Consider the following 27916-nt stretch of genomic DNA (forward strand, 5'->3'; position numbering starts at 1 on the left):
TCATGTTATATTTGTGTTATTCTATATCTGGAATCTATGTCTAGGTGAAAGTTAGAGTCAATTTCGTAAATACACACAATTGTTCAAAAACTTGCTTTCCCTGCCGGCCATGCACCCCAATCAATCGCATGGGAATTAACATGCAGCCTGTTATTTCTGGTTTCAGTAAAACTCTGATAATGCACTGTCTGATAACTGGCCAACCAGGTGGTGTTTCCTATGCTCCCTTTAAAACTTACCGGGATTTTGATTTTCACTTGGTTCCCTGGAAGATATATTGGATTACTGTGTAACACACATCAAAGTTGCTGGTGAATGCAGCAGGCCAAGCAGCATCTGTAGGAAGAGGTGCAGTCGACGTTTCAGGCCGAGACCCTTCGTCAGGACTAACTGAAGGAAGAGTGAGTAAGGGATTTGAAAGTTGGAGGGGGAGGGGGAGATTCAAAATGATAGGAGAAGACAGGAGGGGGAGGGATGGAGCCAAGAGCTGGACAGGTGATGGACAAAAGGGGATACAAGAGGATCATGGGACAGGAGGTCCGGGAAGAAAGACAAGTTGGGGGGGGGGACCCAGAGGATGGGCAAGAGGTATATTCAGAGGGACAGAGGGAGAAAAAGGAGAGTGAGAGAAAGAATGTGTGCATAAAAATGAGTAACAGATGGGGTACGAGGGGGAGGTGGGGCATTAGCGGAAGTTAGAGAAGTCGATGTCCATGCTATCAGGTTGGAGGCTACCCAGATGGAATATAAGGTGTTGTTCCTCCAACCTGAGTGTGGCTTCATCTTTACAGTAGAGGAGGCCGTGGATAGACATGTCAGAATGGGAATGGGATGTGGAATTAAAATGTGTGGCCACTGAGAGATCCTGCTTTCTCTGGCGGACAGAGCGTAGATGTTCAGCAAAGCAGTCTCCCAGTCTGCGTCGGGTCTCGCCAATATATAAAAGGCCATATCGGGAGCACCGGACGCAGTATATCACCTGCCAGTATATAAAAGGCCACATCGGGAGCACCGGACACAGTATATCACCAGCAACTTTGATGTGTGTTGCTTGAATTTCCAGCATCTGCAGAATTCCTGTTGTTTGGATAAGTGTGTATCATCTTTTTAAAGTGTATTAGGGTGCATTCATTAGCCCAGAAAATCTGATTCAAAGAATGAGCATGCCTTTACTGAATCTCACCAATCTTTACGAATACACCATAGAAAGCATCCTATTCAGATGCATCACTGCTTGGTATGGCGGCTGCTCTGCCTAAGTCTGCAAAAAATTGGACATAGCTCAGTCCATCACAAAAACCAGCAGCCCTGTTATAAGATTTATTTTTTTTTATTGAACTGACATCTTGTATGACAATGATGAACTTTTGATCTATTGCCTTCAAGCATCGTGGTTTGTACAGTAGTTATCAGTTGACCCATATATGAACTTGTTTCTCCAGGTTTTTGCCAAACCTTGCCCGATCAGCCTTGCAGAAGAATCTGAAGGATTCTGGGATTGAGGCAAATTCAGATGTTGAGCAGGAAAGAACAGATATCAAATGTAAGTTCAAGTTTGCTATCTGTGAATGGCCTTGTCTGTGGTTTGTTATTGCAAAGTTAAATCTGTGGTTTATCTGATATTGCAGGTGAAATAAAGTCTGGGATTCTAACAATTGGGAAAGTTTCTGTTCCATTGCACAATCCAGATGAAAAGATGAAAGTACCAGATACTCTCTTTTATGAAAACACCCAGGTAATCTTGACTTCCATTAATCCAGTTGACAATTTGAGGGAGAATAAAGCCTTAAAATTTATATAGTCAGGCTGCCAAGGTTTAGCCTTTCATTCTGCATCCTGAGCTGCTGCACTCTGTCATTACAGCAGTGGTGTGACAGCCTGGATTTTGTTCCCAAGCATCAGACTGGCATTTAAACCCATGAACCGACAACCTTCTGGTTCGGAGATAAAATTGCCTACCTGTAAGCACTACTGATGATTTATAGCAAAGAGTGCACAAGATAAAGGATATTTATGATTATTGAAGCTGTTTGTGAAAGAGAAAAGCTTCTTGTTACTTGGGCTGGATGGATAATTGAGGTCAAGCGGAACTAAGACATATAGAAACAAGAGAAAATATGAAGAAAAGGAGGTGCCATTTCTCAGGCAAGGGGGACATAGCAAGGAAACCTAAGCCCTAAATAATTGGCAGACAGCAGGATGGAGGTGATTCCTGCTGCAAATTGTGAGAATGCAAAGCTGGTTAAAAGGGAGTGGAAGAGCCTGATTCACTCAATATTATTTAGGATGGCATGGTGGTACAGCTTTGAGCTGCTACCTTACAGCTCCAGCAACCTGGATCGATTCTGACCTCAGGTTTGTCTACATTCAGAAGGTACCCAATAAAGTGGCCACTGAGTGTATACTCATGATCTTCTGCTCCTATAACCCATTCACTTCAAGGTTCAATATATATTCTGCAATGGCTTTTCTGCACACTACTTTTGCAACACAAGGGGATTTGAGTTACTGCTGCCTTTCTGTCAGCTTGAACCAGTCTGGCCATTCTTTTCTGACCTCTCTCATAAATAAGGCATGTTAGCCCACGGGATCACCATTCACTGGATTTTTAAAATTTTATGCACCATCCTCTTAAAACTGTTGTACATGACAAAGCAGTTTCTGAGATAATTCAAACCACTCCGTCTGGCACTAACAAACATTCCATGGTGAAAGTCACTTAGATCATATTTCTTCCCCATTCTGATGTTTGGTCTGAATAACAAATGAACCTCTTGACCATCTCTGCATGCTTTGATGCATTGAGTTGCTGCCACTTGATTGGCTGATTAGATATTTGCATTAATGAGTAGATGTACAGCTTTACCTAATAAAGTGGTTTCCTCCCATTTCCCAAAGCTGTGCAGGTTGGTAAGTTAATTGGCCTTTATAAATTTCTCCCAGTGTGTATGTGAGTGTTTGAATCTGGGAGGGATGTGGGAAATATTAACATGGGATTAGTGTTGATTAGTGTAAGTAAGAGCATACGAAATAGGAGCTGGAGTAGGTCAATTGGGCTATAAGCCTTCTCTGCTAATCATTAATATCATGGCTGATTTGGCCATGGACTCTGCTCTGCCTTCAACTTCCTCATCCTTTCATTGCTGCAGTCTGAGGTTCCCACCTGCTTCAAAAGGGAATCAATCATACTAGTGCCCAAGGAGAGCAGGGAAGTATTCACATCTACTGTGATGAGGTGCTTTGAGAGGTTGGCCATGACTAGAATTAACTCCTGATGCAATTTGCCCACTGTTGCAACAGTTCTACAGCATTTGCAATCTCAGTGGCTCTCCACTGAGCTTTGGAGTGCATAGAGAACAGCAAAACATACGTCAGGCTGCTGTTTATCAATTACAGCTTGGCATTCAGTGCCATAATCTCCTCGTTACTAATGAAAAAACTTCAAAACCTAAGTCTTTGTACCTTCCACTGCAACTGGATTCTCAACTTTCTTATTAGGAGACCACAGGATAGGTAATAACATCCCCTCCTCACTGACAATCAACATAAGCACACCTCAAGGATGTGTACTTAGCCCACTGGTCCACTCTCTCTATACCCATGACTGTGTGGATTGACACAACCCAAATAAAATCTATAAATTTGCCAATGACACCACAGCTGTTGGCAGAATTTCAGATGGCGAGGGGGAGGCTTATAGGAGTGAGATAGATTGGCTGTTTGAGTGGTATCACAACAACAACAACCTTGTACTCAACATTACCAAGACCAAGTAACTGATTGTGTACTTCAGGAAGGGGATGTCAGGAGAACACATACAGTTCTCCTCTGAGGTGCCATTGGTGGAAAGAGTGAGCAGCTTCAAATTCCTGGGTGCCAATATCTCAGAGGACCTGTCATGAGCTCAACATAATATTACAGTCATGAAGAAGGCACGCCAGTGGGTCTACTTCATTTAGAATTTGTGGTGATTTGGTATATCACCAAAGACTCTTGTAAATTTCTATAGATGTATGGTAGAGAGCATTCTGACTGGTAGTATCTACATCTAATATTGAGGCTCTGATGTGCAGTATCGAAACAGGAGGTAGATTCAGCCAACTCCATCAAGGGCACAACTTCCCCACATTGAAGACGTCTTCAGAATGGGGTGCCTCAAGAAGGTGGCATCCAGGATTAAGGACCCTCACTGTCCGGGCATGGCCTCTTCTTGATACTACGGCTGGGTAGGAGGTACAGGAGTTTGAAGACCCACATTCATTACTTTATGAACAGCATGTTCTCTTCTGCCACCAGATTTCTGAATGCTCCATGAATCCACGAACATTAGCTCTTTATTCCTAAACATAAGAGAATCTGTAAGTGCTGGAAATCTAGAGTAACAAACACAAAATGCTAGAGGAACTCAGCAGGTCAAGCAGCATCTATGGAGGGGAATAAACTGTCATTGTTTCTCCCCCCCACCCCCTCCACCTTTTTCAATTGCCCTTTCTGGCTTCTCTCTTATTGCTTCTCTTCTCCTCATCTGCCTATCACTTTCGTCTGGTGCCCCTCCTCCTTCCCTTTCTCTCGTGGTCCACTGTCCTTTCCTATTCGATTCCTTCTAATTCAGCACTTTATCTTTTCCGCCTATCACCTCCCAACTTCTTACTTCATCTCCCTTTCCCCACCCACCTTCCTTCTCCTCACCTGGCTTCATTGATGACTTTCCAGCTTGTACTCTTCCCCAATGTCCCATCTTCTTTTTCTGACTTCTTCCCCCTCCCTTTTGGGTCCTGTTGAAGGGCCTTGGCCCAAGATGTCAACTGTTCACTGACTGCAGACACTGCCTGCTTGATAGTCAGCATGGACTAAGCTGGATGGCACCGGTGAACCACAGCAATGTTCTGTGGGCTATGGACAATATTCCTTTGAATTATGCTCACTCAATCTGTAGCATGCTGTTTCCCTTTCAGCAGCATATTTTTAAATCAACTTAATGAACTATGGATTTCACAGCCTTCAGGGAGACTTGGCGGACTAACTCTCGAGCAAGCAGGTTTTGTCACCGTGGCCAGAAGTGAGGCAGGAGTTGGGGGGAGGACGGCAACTGAGACCCCCAACTGTGCAGTTGCTAGAGAACAAAATTGAGAACCTGAGGGCAAGATTGTATGTGTATGTGTATGTGTAATTGAGACATGGCTTACTGCTAGCATGCCAGATACAGGTTTCCTCCACCATCCAAAAGTAGAGCGTTCCAATGAAACGGTTCGTAAGCTGAAATGTTGTAAAGTGAAGAAGCAATTGCCATTTATTCATATGGGAAAAATTTTTGAGCATTTCCAGACCCAAAAAATAACCTATCAAATTATGCCAAATAACACATAAAACCTAAAATAACAATAACATATAGTAAAAGCAGGAATGATATGATAAATACACAGCCTATATAAAGTAGAAATACTTTTTGCAATCATTGAAGTACTGTCTAGCGCAGCGAAAATCTCACACATGCGCTCTCGGCGGAAGCACTCTCTCCAGTAACCTTTAAGCTATGAGGCTGCCAAATCATACCAAATAACAAATAATACTAAATAACACAAAAATACACAGCCCAAATCAAGTAGAAATACTTTTTGCAATCATTGAAGCACAGTCTAGTGCAGCGAAAATCTCACGCATGCGCTCTCGGTGGAAGCACTGTCAGCGGAAGCTCTCTCTCCAGTAACCTTTAAGCTATGAAGCTGCCAAATCATACCAAATAACAAATCATACTAGATAACACAAAAATACACAACCTATATAAAGTAGAAATAATGTATGTACCGGGTAGTTTCACTTACGGGAATCGGGATGGTGTGTTAGGCTGAGTCATCGGAAATTGGGGTGGTGGGAAGTAGAGGAGACTGGGGTGTCATCTCATTGTAGTCTATTTCCAATAGGGCAGCCAGGTCATCTTCTATATCTGCCTGCCTCGATGTCAAAGGTTGAGGTTTGTCGTCTGCTGTGGCTGATGTGCAAGGCTTGAAAAACGACAGTATACTTGACTGCTGAGCCTCGCGCATTTTTAGATCATACAGTTCTTTGTAAGCACTCAAAACATCCTGCAAACCTGCCCTAAACCTACATGCCCTTTCAAAATTAAAGTCATACTTTTCTGCAATCATTGCAGCGCTGTCAATCGCAGCGAAAATCTCACGCAACTGCTTCACATTCAGTCCCTGGACGACTTCATTTTTGCTACTGCGTTCGGTTTCGATTGTTATCCTTTCCTCTTGCAATTGGATCAGCTCTTCATCTGTCAATTCTTGGTCATGGAATGCCAGAACCTCTTCAACATCATCTTTGTCAACTTCCACAAACCCAGCCTCCTTAGCCAAGCTCACTATTGTCGTATTTATCGTTGATGGTTCAAAGCCTTTAAAATCGCTCACTGCTTCGGGACATAGTTTACTCCAAACGCCATTTCTCATCGAGACTGTTAGCCTATCGAGAGCATCTCCAATGTTGGCGATTGCCAGTTTTATATTGTAGTCTTTCCAGATCTCTTGCAAAGACACTTCGCAGTTGCCCTCTATGTCAATAGCACTTAACAATAAAACGCATCACATTTTGCGTATAGTAAGCCTTAATTGTGGCTATTAGGCCTTGGTCACATGGCTGCAGCAACGATGTCGTATTCGGCGGTGAGAACGCAACACAAATGTTACTGCCATACTCGGTAATGTCAGGCCGATGAGCAGCACAAGACCTTGTCCTCAATACCTCCTTGTACAATTGGATCCTCAACTTTCTCACTTGCTGACCCCAGTCAGTTCTGATTGGCAACATCTCCCGCACAATCTCCATCAGCACAGGTGCTCCACAAAGGCTGTGTACTTAATCTTCTGCGCTAGTTGCTTTGCAATTATGATTGTGTGGCTATGCGCATCTCCAGTCCCATATTCAAATTTGCCGATGACACCACTGTCATAGGCCGAATGAAAGTTGGTGACAAATCAGCATATCAGAGGGAGATTGAAAATCTGGCTGAGTGGTGCTGCAACAACAGCATTTTACTCAATGTCAGCAAGACCAGGGAGCTGACTATTGACTTCAGGAGGAGGAAACCAGAGGTCCATGAGCCAGTCCTCATCAGAGAATCAGTGGTGGAGAGGGTCAGCATCTTTAAATTCCTTGGTGTTATCCTTTTGGAGGACCTGTCCTGGGCCCAGTGAGTAAGTGCAATTACAAAGAAGGCACGGCAATGCCTCTACTTCCTTAGGAGTTTGCAAAGATTGGGCGTGAGATCTAAAACTTTGACAAGCTTCTATAGATGTGTGTTCGAGAGTATATTGACTGGCTGCATCACAGCCTGGTATGGAAACACCTATGCTTTTGAACAGAAAGTCCTACAGAAAGTAAATGAAGCCCTCCACATCATTGAGCAGACCTACATGAAGCATTCTTGCAGGAAAGCAGCATCCATCATCAGAGAACACCACTCCCAGGTAATGCTCTCTTTTCCCTGCTGCCATCAGGAAGAAGGTACAGGAGCCTTAGGACTCCATAAAAGAGAGGTACCATCTAGCTGATCAGTCGTCATCCAGGTGATGTGAGTCAGAGTGATAAGGCTTTAGCTCAAAAGGGCTTTGGCAAGAACAGGCAGAAGCAAGGTAAGTAGGCAAGTGGGGGAAGCAACAGCGTCCATGCCTCTGGCCCTGTGGCTCAGAAGGGTAGGGAACTGAAGAGGGTGGCAGCAGTGATAGGGGACAGACAGACGATTCTGTGGATGTCAAAGGGAAACACTGATGGAAGTTTGACTTCCAGGTGCCAGGGTCCACGATGTTTCTGAACGCGTCCACAATATCCGGAAAAGTGAGGGTGAGCTGCCAGAAGTCATGGTACATATTGGTACCAAGGACAGGTAGAAAAAGGGAGGAGGTCCTGAAAACAGAATACAGGGAGGTAGGAAGGAAGCTGAGAAACAGGACCTCAAGGGTAGTAATCTTGGGATTGCTGCCTGTGCCACGCGACAGTGAGGATAGGAATAGAATGAGGTGGCAGTTAAATGTGTGGCTGAAGAATTGGAGCACAGGCAGGAATTCGGATTTCTGAATAACTGGGACCTGTTCTGGGGCATGTGTGACCTGTACTAAGGGATGGGTTGCACTTGAATCCAAGGGGGATCAATATTCTTGCGGGCAGGTTTATAAGAGCTGTTTGGAGTAATTTAAGCTAATGTGTCAGGGGGATGGGAACTAGTATGATAAAGCTGACGATGAACCAGCAGGTTTACAAGTAGATGATGGGTGTAACATGAATGTAAGGAAGTTCAAGCCAATGACTGGGTACAAATGCAGACAGAGCAAAGAGTTAAGTTGTACCACAGAGGCAAAATTCAAAAGGGTGAAGAATGTAGGACTGAAGGTGCTGTATTTAAATATGCATAGCATTTCGAATAAGGTGGACAAACTCGTGACACAATTAGAGATTGGTTGGTATGAAGACAGCTGAAACGTCTCAACCCAAGCAAGGCTGCAGGACCAGATGATGTCAGTACCAGGGTGCTCAAAGCCTGTGTCCCTCAGCTATGTGCAGTACTTTGCCATGTCTTCAACCTGAGCCTGAGGCGCTGGAGGGTTCCTGTACTGTGGAAGACATCCTGCCTCGTCCCTGTGCCGAAGACGCCGCGCCCCAGCGGCCTCAATGACTACAGACCGGTGGCATTGACCTCCCACATCATGAAGACCCTGGAGAGACTTGTTCTGGAGCTGCTCCAGCCTATGGTCAGGCCACACTTAGATCCCCTCCAGTTCACCTACCAGCCCCGGCTAGGAGTTGAGGATGCAATCGTCTACCTGCTGAACCGTGTCTACGCCCACCTGGACAAGCCAGCGAGCACTGTGAGGGTCATGTTTTTTGACTTCTCCAGTGCATTCAACACCATCCGCCCAGCTCTGCTGGGGGAGCAGTTGACAGCGATGTAGATGGATGCTTCCCTGGTGTCATGGATTCTTGATTACCACAGTATATGTGCTTGCAACACTGTGTGTCTGACAGACTGATCAACAGCACTGGGGCTCCACAGGGGACTGTCTTGTCTCCCTTCCTCTTCACCATTTGCACCTCGGACTTCAACTACTGCAGAGAGTCTTGTCATCTTCAGAAGTTTTCTGATGACTCTGCCATAGTTGGATGCATCAGCAAGGGAGATGAGGCTGAGTACAGGGCTACGGTACTTTGTCATTTTCATAATTGGATTAAAATGATATGTAAAGCCCCTATTGCTACTGTTGTCACTAACAATTGTAGGTCTCCTTTTTTTCAGCTTTCACGGGGAACAAGGCAAGGCTGTCCATTAAGTTCTTTGTTGTTTAATCTAATATTGGATCCCCTTGCTATTGCTCTTCGTGAGGCTAAAAATATCCATGGGATATTTGTGAATGATACCATGCATAAGGTCTCTCTTTATGCTGATGATTTATTGGTTTATATATCTAACCCTGATGAACCCATTCCTGCCCTGTTAAAATTATTTAATGAATTCGGAGGCTTTTCAGGATATAAAATTAATTTTAGTAAAAGTGAATTATTTCCTTTAAATGATTCTGTTTCTGTTTCTATATACGATAATACTCCTTTTAAAGTTTCAGAATCTTTCAGATATCTAGGTATTGTAATTACTAAAAAATATAAGGATCTTTATAAAGCTAATTTTGTTCCCTTAGTAGACTCTATGAAGTATTTATTTAGTAGATGGAGTCCACTTACATTTTCACTTGTTGGTTGTATTCATATAGTTAAAATGATGATTCTACTGAAATATTTATATTTATTTCAGAATATTCCTGTTTTTTTGACTAGGAAGTTTTTTGATCGGATTGATTCTATTATTTTATCTTTTATTTGGAATAATAAAAGACCAAGAATTAGTAAATGTCATTTATAAAAATTGAAAAAGGATGGAGGTCTTGCTTTGCCTAATTTTAGTATATATTATTGGGCTGTTAATCTGCGATATATGTCTTTTTGGTTATACTGGGTTGATAAGAGTGATCGGCCAATTTGGGTAGATCTGGAACTACAAGTTGTAAAACAATTCTATTTAACTTCATTATTGGGGGCTCCTTTACCTATGCAATTAGGTAAAGTTGTTAATTTAAACTTATATCCTGTGATTAAGTATTCTTTACAAATTTGGCTCCAGTTCTGCAATTCTTTTAATTTTACAAAATTTAAACTTTGTAGTTTAATTTACCGAAATTACTTTTTTAAGCCTTCTTTGAGTGATCCAATTTTTCTACTTTGGAAAAATAAATTAATTCTTTTTTGGATTTATTTAAAGAAGATAGATTGATGTCCTTTGAACAATTAACTGATAAATATTTTCTTTCATATTCACACTTTTTGCAATACCTTCAAGTTAGACACTTTTTACAAAAATATTTAAGTACTTTCCCTTACATATTGGAGACTGACCTGTTAGATACTATTATGAATATGAATCCTTTGATTAAGGGTTCTATTGGAAGAATTTATAATTTATTATTACAATGGGATAAGCGTCCTTTGTCTAAGATTAAACAGGATTGGGAAAAGGAACTTAATTTGACTTTTATGACGGAGGATTGGATGCGGATATTGAAGTTGGTTTACTCTTCTTCAATTTGTGCTAGCCATTCATTGATTCAATTTAAAATTGTACATCGTTATCATTTGACAAAGGAGAGACTTTCAAAAATCTTTCCTAATGTTGATAGTCATTGTGATAGATGAAAAACTGAGATAGCTACACTGACACATATGTTTTGGTCTTGTTCTATATTGGAACAGTTCTGGAAGTCGGTTTTCTCAACAATTTCTGAAGCACTTAAAATTAATATACAACCTAATAAATTAACTGTGCTTTTTGGAATAGTTCCTCAGAATACTCATGGTATTTCTGTATCTGACCAACATGTTATTGCATTTGTTACATTGATAGCTAGGAGGGCCATTTTGCTGAAGTGGAAGGATACATCAGCTCCCACTTTGTCACAATGGTTCTCTCAAGAGAAGCTATGTCTTAGTTTGGAGAAAATTAGAAGTCGAACCTTTGAACCTTTATTTGATTTTGAGAAAAGATGGGGCTCATTTGCTCGTTATTATCATTTGAGTTAATTTTTATAATTTTTCCATGATCTAATTGTAAATTCTTTTAGTATATTTTCTTTTCTTGCTGGTGGTTTGATGTTTATTTTTAGAAGCTTTTTGTATGACGCATGGCTCCAGGGTTGTACACCTATTGGGTTCTCTTTTTTTTCTCACTTTCCTGCTTAGTAGGATTTTTTGTTATCACAAAATTTTGTTTTCAATCTTTAAGATGATGGTTTTTTTTGAGACATTGTAAGTGTTGTTACTTCGATGTACTTATGTTATTTTTCCAATATATATACAATAAAAAGATTTGAAAAAAAAAGAAAAGAAAGAACTTTGTCACATGGTGTGAACAGAATTATCTGCAGCTTAATGTGAAAAAGTCTAAGGAGCTGGTGGTAGACCTGAGGAGAGCTGAGGTACCGGTGACCCCTGTTTCCATCCAGGGGGTCTGTGTGGACATGGTGGAGGATTACAAATACCTGGGAATACGAATTGACAGTAAACTGTACTGGTCAAAGAACACTGAGGCTGTCTACAAGAAGGGTCAGAGCCGTCTCTATTTCCTGAGGAGACTGAGGTCCTTTAACATCTGCCGGACGATGCTGAGGATGTTCTATGAGTCTGTGGTGGCCAGTGCTATCATGTTTGCTGTTGTATGCTGGGGCAGCAGGCTGAGGGTAGCAGACACCAACTGAATCAACAAACTCATTCGTAAGGCCAGTGATGTTGTGGGGATGGAACTGGACTCTCTCACGGTGGTGTCTGAAAAGAGGATGCTGTCTAAGTTGCATGCCATCTTGGTCAATGTCTCCCATCCACTACATAATATACTGGGTGGGCACAGGAGTATATTCAGCCAGAGACTCATTCCACTGAGATGCAGCACAGAGCGTCATAGGAAGTCATTCCTGCCTGTGGCCATCAAACTTTACAACTCCTCCCTTGGGGTGTCAGACACCCTGAGCCAATAGGCTGGTCCTGGACTTATTTCATAATTTACTGTCATTATTTACATATTACTATTTAACTATTTATGGTTTCATTACTACTTATTATTTATGGTGCAACTGTAATGAGAACCAATTTCCCCGAGATCAATAAAGTATGACTGTGAGTATGACTATGACTATGACTATGTTGTGGGCATCACTGAGTCATGGCTGAAAGAAGGCCATAGTTGGGAGTTTAACGTCAAAGGATATACTTTGTATCAAAAGGACAGTCAGGGAGACATAGGCGGTGGTGTGGCTCAGTTGGCAAGAGATGGAATAACATCTTTAGAAAAAAAGTGACATGGGGTCAGAGAAGGTTGAATCTTTGTGAGTGGAGTTAAGAAATTGCAAGGGTAAAAAAGCTATTATGGGAATCATACATAGCCCTCCAAACAGTAGCCAAGATCTGGGGTTGAGATTGCAAAGGGGGCTGGAAAAGGCTTGCAACAAGGGTAATGTAACAGTTGTAATGGGCACTTCAATATGCAAGGGGATTGGGAAAATCAGGGTTGTGTTGGATCGCAAGAGAAGGAATTTTTTGAATGTCTATGAGTTGACTTTTTGGAAAAAGGCTATCTTAAATTGGGTGTTGTGTAATAACCCAGATCTTATCAGGGAGCTTAACGTAAAGGAATGCTTTGGGGGCAGAGATCATATTGAATTCGTACTGCAATTTGAAAGAGTGAAGCATAAGTCACGTGTATCAGTATTGTGATGGAATAAAGGGAATTACAGAAGCATGAGAGAGGAACTTGCCCACTTTAATTGGAGGACGATACTGGCAAGGATGACGGCGGAACAGAGGTGTCTGAAGTTTCTGGGTATAGTTCACAAGATGTGGGCTAGATATGTCCCATAGAGGAAGAAGTTCTCAAATGGCAGGTGTAGGCAACCGTGGCTGACAAGGGAAGTTAAGGACTGTATAAAAACTAAGGAAGGGGCATGTAAGGTAGCAAAGTGAGTGGGAAGTTGAATGATTGGGAAACTTTTAAAATCCAACAAAAGGCAACTAAAAAGGCTATAAGAAGGGAAAAGATGAAATATGAGGGCAAGCTAAATAATATAAAGCAGGATACTAAAAGTTTTTTCTGTTGTATAAAGAGTAAAAGGGAGATGACATTTGATATTGGACCACTGGAAAATGATGCTGGTGAGGTAGAAATGGGGGACAAAGAAATGGCAGATGAACTTAATTGATACTTTGCATCAGTCTTTACTGTGGAAGACAGTAGCAGTGTGCCAGGGGTCCATGAGTGTCAGGAGTGAGTGTCATTGCTATTACAAAGGAAAAAGTGCAAGGCAAACTGAAAGGATTTAAGGTGGATAAGTCACGTGGACCAGATGGACTACATTCCAGAGTGCTGAGAGAGGTTGCTGAAGAGATAACAGATGCTTTGGTTATGATCTTTCAAGAATTGAATTGACTTTATTATTACTTACATCCTTCATATACATGAGGGGTAAAATCTTTACGTTACATCTCTATCTAAATGTGCATTGTGCAATTATAGTAATTTATAATAAATATTATATATAACAGCATAATCAATATAACATAGAAATAAAGTTGTGTCAGCATGAATTAAGCAGTCTGATGTCCTGCTGGAAGAAGCTGTCCCTGAGTCTGTTGGTCCTGGCTTTTATGTTGCTGTACTGTTTCCTGGATGGTAGCAGCTAGAACCGTTTGTAGTTGGGGTGACTCGGGTCCCCAATGATCCTCCAGGCCCTTTTTACACACCTGTCTTTGTAAATATCCTGAATCATGGGAAGTTCACATCTACAGATGCGCTGGGTTATCTGCACCACTCTCTGCAGAGTTTTGCGATTGAGGGAAGTACAATTCCCATACCAGGCAGTGTTGCAGCCAGTCAGGATATCTCAATTGTGCCCCTGTAGAAAGTTCTTAGAATTTGGGGGCCTATACCAAACTTCCTCAACCGTCTGAGGTGAAAGAAGCACTGTGGTGCCTTTTTCACCACACAGCCCATATGTACAGACTACGTGAGATCCTCGGTGATGTTTATGCTGAGGAACTTAAAGCTGTTCACCCTCTCAACCCCAGATCCATTGATGTCAATAGGGGTTAGCTTGCCTCCATTCCTCCTGTAGTCCACAACCAGCTCCTATGTTTTTGTGACATTGAGGGAGAGGTTGTTTTCTCGACACCATCATGTCAGAATGATGATGACTTCTTTGTAGGCTGCCACATTATTATTTGAGATTAGGCCAATGAGTGTAGTGTCATCAGCAAATTTAATTAGCAGATTAAAACTGTGGGTGGCAAGACAGTCATGGGTATACAGAGAGTAAAGGAGGGATCACTTGATTCTGGCATGGTCCCAGAGGACTCGAAAATTGCGAATGCACTATTTAAGAAGGGAGGAAAGCAAAAGAAAGGAAATTATAGGCCAACAACAGGAATTCTGCAGATGCTGGAAGTTCAAGCAACACTTTTTGGATCTCCCCCTCCCCCTCCCACTTTCAAATCTCTTACTGCTCTTCCTTCAGTTAGTCCTGACGAAGGGTCTCGGCCTGAAACGTCGACTGTACCTCTTCCTAGAGATGCTGCCTGGCCTGCTGCATTCACCAGCAACTTTGATGTGTGTTGCTTGAAATTATAGGCCAGTTAGCCTAACCTCAGTGATTGGGAAAGTGTTGGAGTCTATTGTTAAGGGTGAGGTTTCAGGGTACTTGGAGACTAATGATAAAATAAGTCAATGTCAGCATTGTTTCTGTAAAGGGAAATCTTGACTGACAAATCTGTTAGAGTTCTTCGAGGAAGTAACAAGCAGGGTGGACAAAGGAGAGGCTGTGGATGTCATTTACTTGGATTTTCAAAAGGCATTTTATAAGGTGCCGCACATGAGGCTGCTTATCAAGATAAAATCCTATGGTGTTACAGGAAAGATGCTGGCATGGATAGAGAAATGGCTAACAGGCAGGAGGCAGTGAGTGGGAATAAAAGTGGCCTTTTCTGGTTGGCTGCCAGTGACTAGTGGTGTTCCCCAGGGGTCAGTATTGGGACTGCTACTTTTCATATTGTTTGTCAGTGATGTAGATAATGGAATTGATGGTTTTGTGGCAAAGTTTGTGGATGATATGAAGATAGGTGGAGGTGAGAGAGCAATGCAATTGCGGCAGGACTTAGACAAATTGGAAGAATGGGCAAAAAAGTGGCAGATGAAATACAGTGTTGGGAAATGTATGATAATGCATTTTGGCAAAAGGAACAATAGTCCAGACCATTGTCTAAATGGGGAGAAAATTCTAACATCAGAGGTGTGGAGGGACCTAGGACCCTTTGTGCAAGACTCCCAGGAGGTTAATTTACAGGTTGAGTCTGTGGTAAATAAGGTAAATGTAATGTTGGCATTTATTTCAAGGGGAATAGAATATAAAAGCAAGGAGATAATGCTGAGGCTTCATAAGACACTGGGCAGGCTGCATTTGGAGTACTGTCAACAGTTTTGGGCCCAATATCTCAGAAAGGATGGGTTGTCAATGGAGAGAGTCCAGGGGAGGTTCATGGGAGTGATTCCAGGAATGAATTTGGCAGCTTTGGGTCTGTACTCACGGGAACTTAGAAGATTGTGAGGTGATCTCATTGAACCCTACCGAATTTGAAAGGACTAGATAGGGTGGATGTGGAGAGGATGTTTCCTATGGTGGAGGTATCCAGTACTAGAGGTCACAGCCTCAAAATTGACAGATGACCTTTTAGAATAGATGTAAGGAGGAGCAACTGAGCGACACCACAAGAATTCATCCTGTCCAGCACAATGATCCCACTTAGATGCAGAATGAGAGCCCTCTTTAAGTAATCATAGAATGTGGGAAATGTGCCTGCCACAATTAACTTAACAAGATTAAACTGAAAACATGAGGGTCCAATGACCATAGTTAAGACATTGATTAGTAAATACAGATGCTCAAAAACCCTTGAAGCCACATGGCTCTCTGGCAAGCCACAGGAATCATGACATATTGCCTGTAGGACTAATATCAATACTGAATGTATGAAGCAAACAACCTACTCTAGTCTGTAAAATCTAAGCAATTCTTAACCATTTTGTAAAGTAATCTTTGTCATTATATTAAGTTATTCACATATCCTTCCTTTAGTCTTAATCAATATATTGGTTTAGAGGAGCTACTTTAATGCCTGATTTAGCATATAAATTATGTAATATAGAGAACGAGTCAATGTTCTTGAACATTCAAAGACCATTATATTTAGGAAGCTGATGAAAACTTTTAACTTTGGGTAGAAATGAAATTGCAGTTAGTGTTTTATTATTACATGTAATGAGGTACAGGAAAAGCTTGTCTAGTACAGTATACAGTTTATACAGATCATATTATTACATTGTGTACTGAGGTAGAACAAAGTAAAACAATAGCATCACTCAAAATAAAGTGTAACAGCTTCAGAAAAATTGAGGTGCAGTAAACAATAAAGAGCAAGATCATAACTAGATAGTTGGTGAGGTCAAGAGTCCATCTTATTATAGTAGGGAACTATTCAGTAGTCTTATAGCAGTTGGGTAGTCGGTGTCTTTACTGGCCAGATGCTCTAGAGTGAGTCTTACATCAGTAGTGAGCAAGCTGTTGGAGAGGATTCTTAGACACAGTATTTATGAGCATTTGTAGAGCATAGTCAACATGGCTTTGTGAGAGACAGATGGTGCCCCATAAGCCTGACTGAATTCTTTGAGGGAGCAACAAAACAATTTGATAAAGGTAGAGCAGTGGTTGTGGTGTATATGGATTTTTAGTAAGCATTCAACAAGATTTCCCATTGTTGACTCATTCAGAAAGTCAGGAGGCATGGGATCCAGGGAAACTTGGCTGTGTGGATTTGTAATTGGCTTGGCCACAGAAGGCAGAGGATGGTTTTAGATGGAGCTTATTCTGCCTGGAGGCCAGTGACCAGTGGTTTTCTACAGAGATCTGTTCTGGGATTGCTACTTATTGTGAGTTTTATAAATCACTTGGGATGAGGAAGTGGAAGGGTGGGTTAGTAAGTTTGCAGATGACTTGAAGTATGGTGGTGTTGGAATAAACTCTTCCCGGGTTTCCAGCCGGGTACAGGTTTAGCCAGCAATTAAAATCGATATCTGTACTCGGCTGGAAGCCCAAGGTTTATTTGTCATATTCACCGGAAGAGCTCTAGATCCTTTTTTGTTGGTGGTGTTGTCATAGGTTACAATGGAAAATTGATAGAATGCAGAGCTGGGCTGAGAAGTGGCAGATGGAGTTCACTTTGGAGAAGTGTGAAATGATACACATTGAAAGGTCGAACTTGAAAACAGTACAGGTTATTGGCAGAATTCTTAACTAGATAGATAGATAGATAGATACACTTTATTAATCCCAAGGGAGATTTGGTTTCATTACAGCCGCACCAACCAAGAATAGAGCGTAAATATAGCAATACAAAAAACCCCAACAATCAAACACCAAAATGCAAACTATGCCAGATGGAAAATAAGTCCAGGACCAGTCTATTGGCACAGGGTGTCTGACCCTCCACCGGAGGAGCTACACGTTCAATGGCCACAGGCAGGAACGACCTCCTGTGCCGCCAAGTGTTGTATCATGGTGGAATGTGGCCGAAGTCCAACAGTAAAAAGTTCAATATCCAATCTGCAAACACGTTCCTTGATCGTAATGTACCCCGGATTGCACCATCCGTTATTAGCCAGAACAGTAAGCACCGAACTCCTTTACGTTTACCGCTCTTAGTGCACTTCCGGTCAGTCGGAACGGTATTACCCACCGAACTCCTGTTCTCCAAAAGTCTCTGTTGTCTCGACCCAGTCCTCTTTCCTGGGCTTTGTGATCCCCCTCTGTGTGTTTTCCTCTGGATTTCAGCAGGAGTGTCCACCGCTCTGTTCGCTAAGCCGGCCGGTCTTTGCTGGTCCGTGAAATACACAATGCGACCTTGCTTCTGTCCCGCGTGTCGGGATGTAACCATTTCCAGCGCTAAAGAAAACCCAAATAAAACTCTCTCTACCAGCATGTTAGGGTGCAGCTCCGACATGTTACTGTGTGAAAAAAAAATACAAAAAATAACGTAAATTAAAAAGTAAGAAGAAAGTAAGAATAGATCAGAACGGCTGTACCAGGCTGCATGCACGACCGGCGCATGCGCACTGTATGTGGTGGAACTGAGGAATCTTGGGGTCCACATCTGTAGATCCCTCAGAGCTGCAATGCAGGTTGATAGTGTTGGTAGGAAGGTATATAGTGTGTTGGCCTTCATTAGTCGGAGGATTGAGTTCAAGAATCATGAGGTATTGTTGCAGCTCAAACTCTGGTTAGACCACATTTGTAAAACTGCTCAAGTTTATTGTCATTCAACCAGACACGTGTACATCTAAATGAAACATCATTTCTCTGGGCCAAGGTGCAAAACATAGTACATATAGTCAGCTGCTCAGGGCACTTTCGATGGTGCTCCAGTAGAGTGTGGTGAGAATTGGTGGTGGGGTGGTGGAGAGCCTCACTTGACTCAGTCTACTGTGGAAGAGGAGGCACTGCTGTGTTCTCTTGGCTAAAGAGGTTGTGTTGAGGGACTGGGTGGGATCGTCACTAATGTGCACACCAAGAAACTTGGTGCTCCTGTCTCTGTCCATGGAGAAGTGGTTGATGTGCAGTTGGGAGTGGTCAGCCTGCACCTTCCTGAAGTCTACAATCATCTCATTAGTCTTGTCCATGTTGAGACTCAGGTTGTTGTTTACACCAATCCATAATCTCTATCAGAAACAGAATCTGGTTTAATATCACTGGCATATGTTGTGAAATTTGTTGATTTGTGACAGCAGTACACTGCAATACATAATAATAAAAAACATAAATCACAATAGGAAATATATATATTTAAATTAAATTAAGTAATGCAAAAAGTGATCAAAAAGATTTTTTAAAAAGTGCTACTGTACTGTACATGTGTTCATTGTCCATTCAGAAATCTGGAGGAGAGGATGGAAGAGAAGAAGCTCTTCCTAAAATGTTGAAAGTGTGCCTTCAGGCTCCTGCACCACCTTCTTGATGGTAGCAATGAGAAGGAAATACCGGAGAGGCTAATGCCCATGATGGAACCGACTGAGTTTGCAACTTTCTGCAGCTATTTCCAATCTTATGCAGTCACCCCTGCAGACCAGGTGGTGATGCAAGCAGTTAGAATGCTATCCACAGTACATCTTTAGAAATTTGTAAGAGTTCTTGGTGAAAATATGAAGTCTCCTCAAACTCCTAATAAAATATAGCCACTGTGATTGCATCTTTGTAATTGCATCAATATATTGGGGCCAGGATAGATCTTCGGAGATGTTGACACCCAGGAACCTGAAGCTCCTCACCTTTTCTGCTGCTGATTCAATAACTTCCCCTTCCTGATCTCAATTCCTTGGTCTTACTGGTGCTTAGTGCAAAGTTGTTTTTGTGACACGATTCAACCAGCTGATCATTCTTACTCCTGTGCACCACCTGGTCATCATCTGAAATTCTTGGCACTAGTTTTCATTGCCCTATCAGGTATACCATCAGAGTCTGACACTTTGTGAGAGTTCACCCTCTTGAAAGGTATTCTGACATTGGCGTCTGAGTCAGAGGTCACGGGGTCACCAGATGCTGCAGGGATTTGCACAGCTGTACTGCAAAAAAAAGCATTGAGGTCTTCTGGGAGTGAAGCATGACAGCTGTTCATACTAGATTTTGCCTTGTAGGAAGTTTTCGCTTGCAAACCCTGTCAAAGCTGTTCGACTCACCTGCACTACCTCCTCCCTGATGTTGTTTCAGCATTGTTGAAGATGAGGTCAACCAATGTTTTATCATTGGAAAAATTAATTATGTGATTTCTGTCTTGCATTAGTAGTGTGAACAGTAGCAGGCTGAAAAATTAGTGCTCAGCATGGATGGAGCTAGAGAAGTGTTCAGATCTGGTCACCTCGTTATAGTAAGGATGTGGAAGATTTAAAGAGGGTGCAGAGAATATTTGGCAGGGTGCTGCCTGGATTAGAGAGCAGGCCTTATGAGGAAAGTCTGAGCAAGCTTTGACTTTTCTCTGGAGCGAAGGAGGATGAGAGGTGACTTGATAGAGGTGTATAAGATGATAAAAGGCATGGATAGAGTGGACAGCCAGTGCCTTTTTCCCAGGTTGGAAATAGCTAAAAATAGCTTAAAATAGTATAATTTTAAGGTGATTGGAATAAAGTATGGGGAAATATCAGAGGTAGTTTTTTAAACACAGCGAGCAGGGAATGCACTGTGGGTGGTGGTGGTAGAGGCAGATGCATTAGGGAGATTTAAGAGAATCTTGGGTCGGCATATGAATGAAAGAAAAGTGGAGCTGTATCTGGGAAGGAAGAGTTAGATTCTTCTTGGAGTAAGTTAAAAGGTTGGCACAAGATCAGGGGGTTGGATGGCCTGTACTGTTCTTTGTTCTATGAGTTCAGAGATAAGTGACAAAACAATGCATATGGTGAATTGCAAAAGTTTGAATTCTGTTTTGATGGTCATGTGTTGTAAATTAATTTGCTTTGTGGTCAACTTAATATTTTATAACTTCAGCTTTATTAAGTTATAAATTATTTATTTACTATATTGAAGATGGACTTCAGGCTTGAGTTGATTTTAAAGTAACATATGATTAGTAGGGGGAAACAAAAATCTTCAACAAGTGAAAAGGTGCTCCGAAGACATGGAACCAAAATGTGATAGAACCATTACATTGTAGGAGAACTTAAACCTAAATATATGATGGTGTGGTCCAAAAGAATAGAACAGAAGAAAAGTAAGTCAAAAAGTGGGTAGGATTGAGTCACAAAGGAAGAAGTTAATAGAAAATAGACCTCTTCACCTCTGACAACCATATCTAGACTTTATCCGAGTATGATCATGGGAAGAAACTTACCTGCATGACCAAACATTGAAGTAGTAGAATGGTAATGGAATAGACACGGGATCTGCATGTGTCCAATTCAGCAGTTGTCATACATTGACAATACAAAGAGAGGTGGAGGACAGGTAAGATAATAAGTGGACAATGGAATAAAGGCTAGGAAATGTGGGGTTATGCATTTCTGTAGGAGGAATAAAGAAATAGTCTATTTTCTAAATGGCAAACAAATGCAAAACTTGGGCATGCAAGATGACTTGAGAGTTCTATTTCAAGATTCTTTTAAAGTTAACTTAAAGTTGAGTCAATAGTAATGAAGGCAAGTACATCATTTTGAGAGGACCAGAACATAAAAGCAAAGATGTACTCAGATGCTTTATAAGGGGTTGATCAGACTGCGTATGGAATATTATGAGCAATTTTGAGCCCTGTATCAAAGGAGATTTGCTGGCTTGTAGAGGGTCCAGAGGTCAACAAGGATCATTCCAAGGTTAAAAGGCTTATTGTATGAGAAGCATTTGATGTCTCTGGCCACAAGAGATTCTGCAGTATTTACTGGAAATCTTGAGCAACATACTGGAGGAACTCAGCATCTCAGCTGGAGGAATTGGTCAGGCAGCATCTATGGAAAAGAAGAAGCAGTTGATGTTTTGGGCTGAGACCCTTCATCAGGACGGGAAAGGAAGGGGGAAAGCCAGAATAATAGGGTGAGCAAGGGTCCGGAGTAGCTGCTGGTAAGTAATAGGTCAAACTAGGTGAGGGGAATTGTGGGTGGATGAAAGAGGGGGATGAAATGGCTAGGAGGTGATGGGCAGAAAAGGTGATGGGCAAAAGAGGAGGATTCTGATAGGTGAGTGGACCATGTTAAAAAGGGAAAGAGGAAGGGCACCAGACAGAGGTGATGGGCATATAAGAAAGAGATGGGCTAAAAGAAGAACCAGAATGAAGAATGAAAAAAGAGAGAAGGCAGAGGAGGGAAACATTACAGGAAGTTAGAAAAATCAATGTTCATGCCATCAGGCTACCTAGACAGAATATGAGATGTTGTTCCTCCAACTAAGAATGGCCTCATCGTGACAATTGAGGAGGCCATGGGCCAACATGTTGAATTGGGAGTGGGAACTAGAATTAAAATAGGTGGCCACTAGCAAAATCCAATCCATGATAGGTCTCAGCCATGTAGAAGAGGATGCACTGGGAGCACTGAATACAATAGATGACCCCAAGAGACTTGCAGTTCAGGTGTTGCTTCACTTGGAAGGATTGTTTTGGTCCTTGAATAGTAGTGAGGGAGGAGGTGTAGGGGTAGATGTAGCACCTGTCCAACTTGCAGGGGTAAGTGCAGGAGAGTGAGGGGGAAGAAGCCAGATTAAGAAGGTGGGGGCAGAGGGAGGCGTACAAGTTGACAAGTCATAGGTGAGACCAGGTGAGGAGAAAGATGAGATCAGAAGTATAAGAGGATGTCATTGAAACCTATTGGACACTGAAATTCCTGGATAGAGTGGATGTGGAGAGGATGTCTCCATTTGTAGGAGAGTCTGGGATCCAAGGGCACATCCTCAGAATAAATGGATGTCCCTTTAAAACTTATATGAGCAGGAATTTCTTCAGCCAAGGATGATTATCAAAAGGTAGTGGAGGCCATAATTGGGTGCATTTAAAGCAGAGGTTAATTGGTTCTTAATTGATACAGGTTAAGGTTATGGAGAGAAGGTAGGAAAATGGGGTTGAAAAGCAGAGGCATGAGTGTGTCAAATAGCCTACTTGTACTATGTCTCATGTTCCTATTTGAGCATTAGTCATAGTCATAGTCATACTTTATTGATCCTGAGGGAAATTGGTTTTTGTTACAGTTGCATCATAAATAATAAATAGTAATAGAAATAGTAATAGTAATATTACTATTAGTAGACAGTAAATAGTAATAGTCATAGAAATAATAAATAGTAATAGAATAGTAATAGAAAATAGTAATAAATAGTTAAATAGTAATATGTAAATTATGCCAGTAAATTATGAAATAAGTCCAGGACCAGCCTATCGGCTCAGGGTGTCTGACCCTCCAGGGGAGGAGTTGTAAAGTTTGATGGCCACAGGCAGGAATGACTTCCTGTGACGCTCTGTGCTGCATCTCGGAGGGATGAGTCTCTGGCTGAATGTACTCCTGTGTCCACCCAGTACATTATGTAGTGGATAGGAGACATTGACCAAGATGGCATGCAACTTAGACAGTATCCTCTTTTCAGACACCACCGTGAGAGAGTCCAGTTCCATCCCCACAACATCACTGGCCTTACGAATGAGTTTGTTGATTCAGTTGATGTTTGCTACCCTCAGCCTGCTGCCTCAGCACACAACAGCAAACATGATAGCACTGGCCACCACAGACACGTAGAACATCCTCAGCATCGTCCGGCAGATGTTAAAGGACCTCAGTCTCCTCAGGAAATAGAGACGGCTCTGACCCTTCCTGTAGACAGCCTCAGTGTTCTTAGAACAGTCCAGTTTATTGTCAATTCGTACCCCCAGGTATTTGTAATCCTCCACCATGTCCAGACTGACCCCCTGGATGGAAACAGGGGTCACCGGTACCTTAGCTCTCCTCAGGTCTACCACCAGCTCCTTAGTCTTTTTCACATTAAGCTGTAGATAATTCTGCTCACACCATGTGACAAAGTTTCCTACCGTAGCCCTGTACTCAACCTCGTCTCCCTTGCTGATGCATCCAACTATGGCAGAGTCATCAGAAAACTTCTGAAGATGACAAGACTCTCTGCAGTAGTTGAAGTCCGAGGTGCAAATGGTGAAGAGAAAGGGAGACAAGACAGTCCCCTGTGGAGCCCCAGTGCTGCTGATTACTCTGTCGGACACACAGTGTTGCAAGCACACGTACTGTGGTCTGCCAGTCAGGTAGTTAAGAATCCATGATACCAGGGAAGCATCCACCTGCATCGCTGTCAGCTTTTCCCGCAGCAGAGCAGGGCAGATGGTGTTGAACTCACTGGAGAAGTCAAAAAACATGACCCTCACAGTGCTGGCTGGCTTGTCCAGGTGGGCGTAGGCACGGTTCAGCAGGTAGCATGGCATCCTCAACTCCTAGTCGGGGCTGGTAGGTGAACTGGAGGGGATCTAAGTGTGGCCTGACCATAGGCTGGAGCAGCTCCAGAACAAGTCTCTCCAGGGTCTTCATGATGTGTGAGGTCAATGCCACCAGTCTGTAGCATTGAGGCCACTGGGGCACGGCGTCTTCGGCACAGGGATGAGGCAGGGTGTCTTCCACAGTACAGGAACCCTCCGGAGCCTCAGGCTCAGGTTGAATACATGGCGAAGTACTCCACATAGCTGAGGGGCACAGGCTTTGAGCACCCTGGTACTGACACCATCCAGTCCTGCAGCCTTGCTTGGGTTGAGATGTTTCAGCTGTCTTCTCACCTGTTCAGCCGTGAAGCCCACTGTGGTGGTTTCGTGTGGGGAAGGGGTATAGTCATGAGAGCAGGGTGGGGGACTGTGAGGAGGGGTAGGAGGGGAGAGTGGAATATGTGTTGGTTGGGGGCCGACAACAGATGGCTCATGTGGGGGATGGGCAGGGGTCACAATGTCAGATCTGTTAAAGAACAGGTTAAGTTCGTTGGCCCTGTCCACACTGCCTTCAGCTCCTCTGTTGCTAGTTTGCCGGAACCCAGTGATGGTCCTCATCCCCCTCCAGACCTCTCTCATGTTGTTCTGCTGGAGTTTCCACTCAAACTTCCTCCTGTACCTGTTTTTTGCCTCCCTGATCCTGGCTTTCAGGTCCCTCTGTATTGTCCTCAGCTCCCTATTTCCATCTCTAAACGCCCTCTTTTTAGCATTCAGGATGTCCTTAATGTCCTTTGTCACCCATGGCTTGTTATTTGAATAACAAAGGACAGTTCTTGTCGGAACATTGCAGTCCACACAGAAATTAATGTAATCAGTGATGCATTCTGTGAGCCCATCAATATCCTCTCCATGTGGCTCACAGAGTGCCTGCCAGTCTGTCACCTCAAAACAACCCTGGAGCGCCTCATAAGCCTCCTCCGACCATTTCCTCACTGTCCTCGAGGTTGCAGGTTTACTCTTCAACAGAGGCACGTAGCAGGGTTTTAGATGCAGTGGGGGGAGGGGAGAGGAGCTGTATGCATCCTTAACGTTAGCGTACATCAAATCCAGAGTCCTCTCCCCTCTGGTTGTACAGCTCACATACTGCATGAAGTTGGGCAGTGTTCTAGCCATGGTAACCTGGTTGAAGCCACATGAGATGGTAATGATGGCACTCGGGTGCCGGGTTTGTAATTCGGCTCTGACGGTGTAAATGATGTTACACGCCGACGTCGGGTTGGCAGAGGGAGGGATGTAGACAACAATTGCATGCGAGATTTCCCTTGGCAAATAATATGGCTGGAGTCCAACAGCAAAAAGTTCAATATTCGGGCTACAGAAATGTTCTTTGATCGTAATATGCCCAGGATTGCACCATCTGTTATTTACCAGAACCGCCAGCCCCCCTCCTTTGCGTTTACAGGTCTCAGTGCAATTCTGGTCAGCTCAAACGGTCTGGAAGCCCTCTATGGAAATGCTTTGATTGGGTATGTCCTTGTGCAGCCACGTCTCAGTGAAGCACATGACACTGCTCTCCCAAAATGTTCTCTGACTCCTGACAAGCGCAGTCAGTTCGTAGATTTTATTCCCCAACGACCTCACATTTCCCATGATGAGAGAGGGGAGACACGGCTTATAACTTCTCTTCTCCATAAGCCTCCATTGTCTCGACCCGGTTCTCTTCCCTCGCCTTTTTGATCCCCCTCTGCATCCTCTGTGTGTTTTCCTCCAGATTGACTGTGGCTTCAGCCCTTACTGTGAATATACTGAGTTTACACTCTAAGCTCATTGGTGAGCCCTGAGTGGCACTGACCTTCTTTGCACATGCAGGATCCCACAAGGCTGTCCTTCCTGTGTGACAGTGATGTTGGTCTTAAAAGCACAATCCCATCTATTCCAGCAACTGCTCCTGATGCTGGGCCTACTAGTTCTGAGGGTAATTTATATCTAAACAGTACATGACAAAGCAAACCCATTAAGAAAGATTAGCTTTATTTGTCACATGTATATTGAAACATCGAAACGTATAGTGAAATGCATCATTTGCATCTATGACCAACATAGTCTGAGAATGTGCTGTGGGCAGCCCACACTGTCGCCATGCTTTTGGCATCAACATTGCTGTCCTCTACTTACTAACCCGTATCTCTTTGGAATGCGAGTGATAACTGGGAGAACACTGAAGAAACCCATGTGGTCAAGGGGAGAACATACTAATTCCTTAGATGACGGCAGGAATTGAATCTTATTTGCAGGTGCCGTAAAGCATTATGCTTGTCGCTATGATACCATGTAGGTGTAGCAGAAGAGTTAGCTCATAGCTTTTTTCCATAATTTGGGTTTTGGCATTTATTGCTCACCATAATTTCCTTTAAGGAAGTTGGTAAACCTCCTTCAATTACTGTAATCCAGTATTTCCACGTGCAGTTAGATAGGAGCACAAAGATGATGAAACAGAAATATCTTTCCAGGTCAAAATGACTTATGACTTAAGAATACCCTTTCAGGCGAAGAGTACTGTCGAACTCCATTGGAGTTCTGATGAAGTTTAAGGGTGTTGGGGAAGTAAGAAATGATTCTCTGATTCTGGTAAGTAGTGGGTTGAAATTATGTGCCAGCTTGTGTATGCTCTGTTCGTTGAAAAGTTGGAGAGACTGTCCTTAACTGAAAAAAACTGCCTTCAGTTTTTTTTAACAACTCACACCTGTCCCTTTGAGAACGATCTGTGGGCTGTATTCACACATGCTGCATTCATCATGTCTTATGAGTTCACATATTGATCTATGTTCCCACCTTTGTCTATTCAAGTTTTACTGATAAGGCAAGAATTTGTCTGTAATTAAAACCTGTGATTTAGTGTATTCTCTTATCTAATTAATTAAGTTTGCTCTAACTGACTTGGCGGGAATATCATGGTAACTGAGTGTTCTTTGTCTGTTAGTCCTATAAATTGTAGTGTTTTCTGCCTGTCAAGTCAGAAGCTCGTTGAGCCGCCAGAAAGAGAGAGAGAGAATTTCTGTCTCTTATTGATGTTCAGCTTCGAGGTTCTCGCCGGCTGAGTTCGAACAAGTAAATCGGTGAAGGGTTAAAATAAAGACTTGTGTGTGGTGTAGTTATTTGGTCCGGCGAATTTATGTTTACAGTTCAACACTGCTGGTTACAGCGATACCTTTTGTTGTATGACATCATGTTTGCTGCTGTTGTCCTGATGAATAGAGTTCCAGATTAGCGAGGTACTGTCAGGGTGGTGACTACAGTGTGTTTTGTTACAGAAGGCAATCATTGGTGAAGGAACTTTGTGTAAATTGGTAAATTAGCATTTTGTTGTCACGTACTGAGATCCAACGAAAAACAGTGCATTGTGGTAGTACAAGGGAAAACAATAACAGGATGCAGAATAAAATGTTACAGAGAAAAATTCAATGAAGGTAAACAGTAAGGATCAAGACCATGATGAAGCAGATAGTGAGTTCAAGAGCCCATCTTATCACTAGTCTTATATCAGCGGGGTGGAAGTTGTCCTTGAGTCAGGTGGTACATACTTCCAGGTTTTCGTATCTTCTGCCTGATGGGAGAGTGGAGAAGGCAAAGTGTCCGGGGTGGGAAGGGTCCTTGATTATATTGGCTGCTTTGCCAAGGTAGCAAGAAGTGTAGATGGAGACACAAGGAAATCTGCAGATGCTGGAATTTCAAGCAACACACATAAAAGTTGCTGGTGAACGCAGCAGGCCAGGCAGCATCTCTAGGAAGAGGTACAGTTGACGTTTCGGGCTGAGACCCTTCATCAGGACTAACTGAAAGAAGA

General features: G+C 42.7%; 1 protein-coding gene across 1 annotated transcript in view; it reads left to right on the plus strand.

Annotated features, from left to right (window-relative positions):
• Positions 1–27916, plus strand: part of vwa8 (von Willebrand factor A domain containing 8) — a 485234-nt gene that overhangs the window by 198502 nt on the left and 258816 nt on the right. Inside the window, exons 18-19 of the mRNA XM_063051192.1 lie at positions 1443–1543; positions 1629–1735. Of these exons, the coding sequence (XP_062907262.1) occupies positions 1443–1543; positions 1629–1735 (208 nt within the window). The remainder of the gene's footprint in view (positions 1–1442; positions 1544–1628; positions 1736–27916) is intronic.

Source organism: Mobula hypostoma, chromosome 6, assembly GCF_963921235.1.
Source record: "Mobula hypostoma chromosome 6, sMobHyp1.1, whole genome shotgun sequence".
NCBI lineage: Eukaryota > Metazoa > Chordata > Chondrichthyes > Myliobatiformes > Myliobatidae > Mobula > Mobula hypostoma.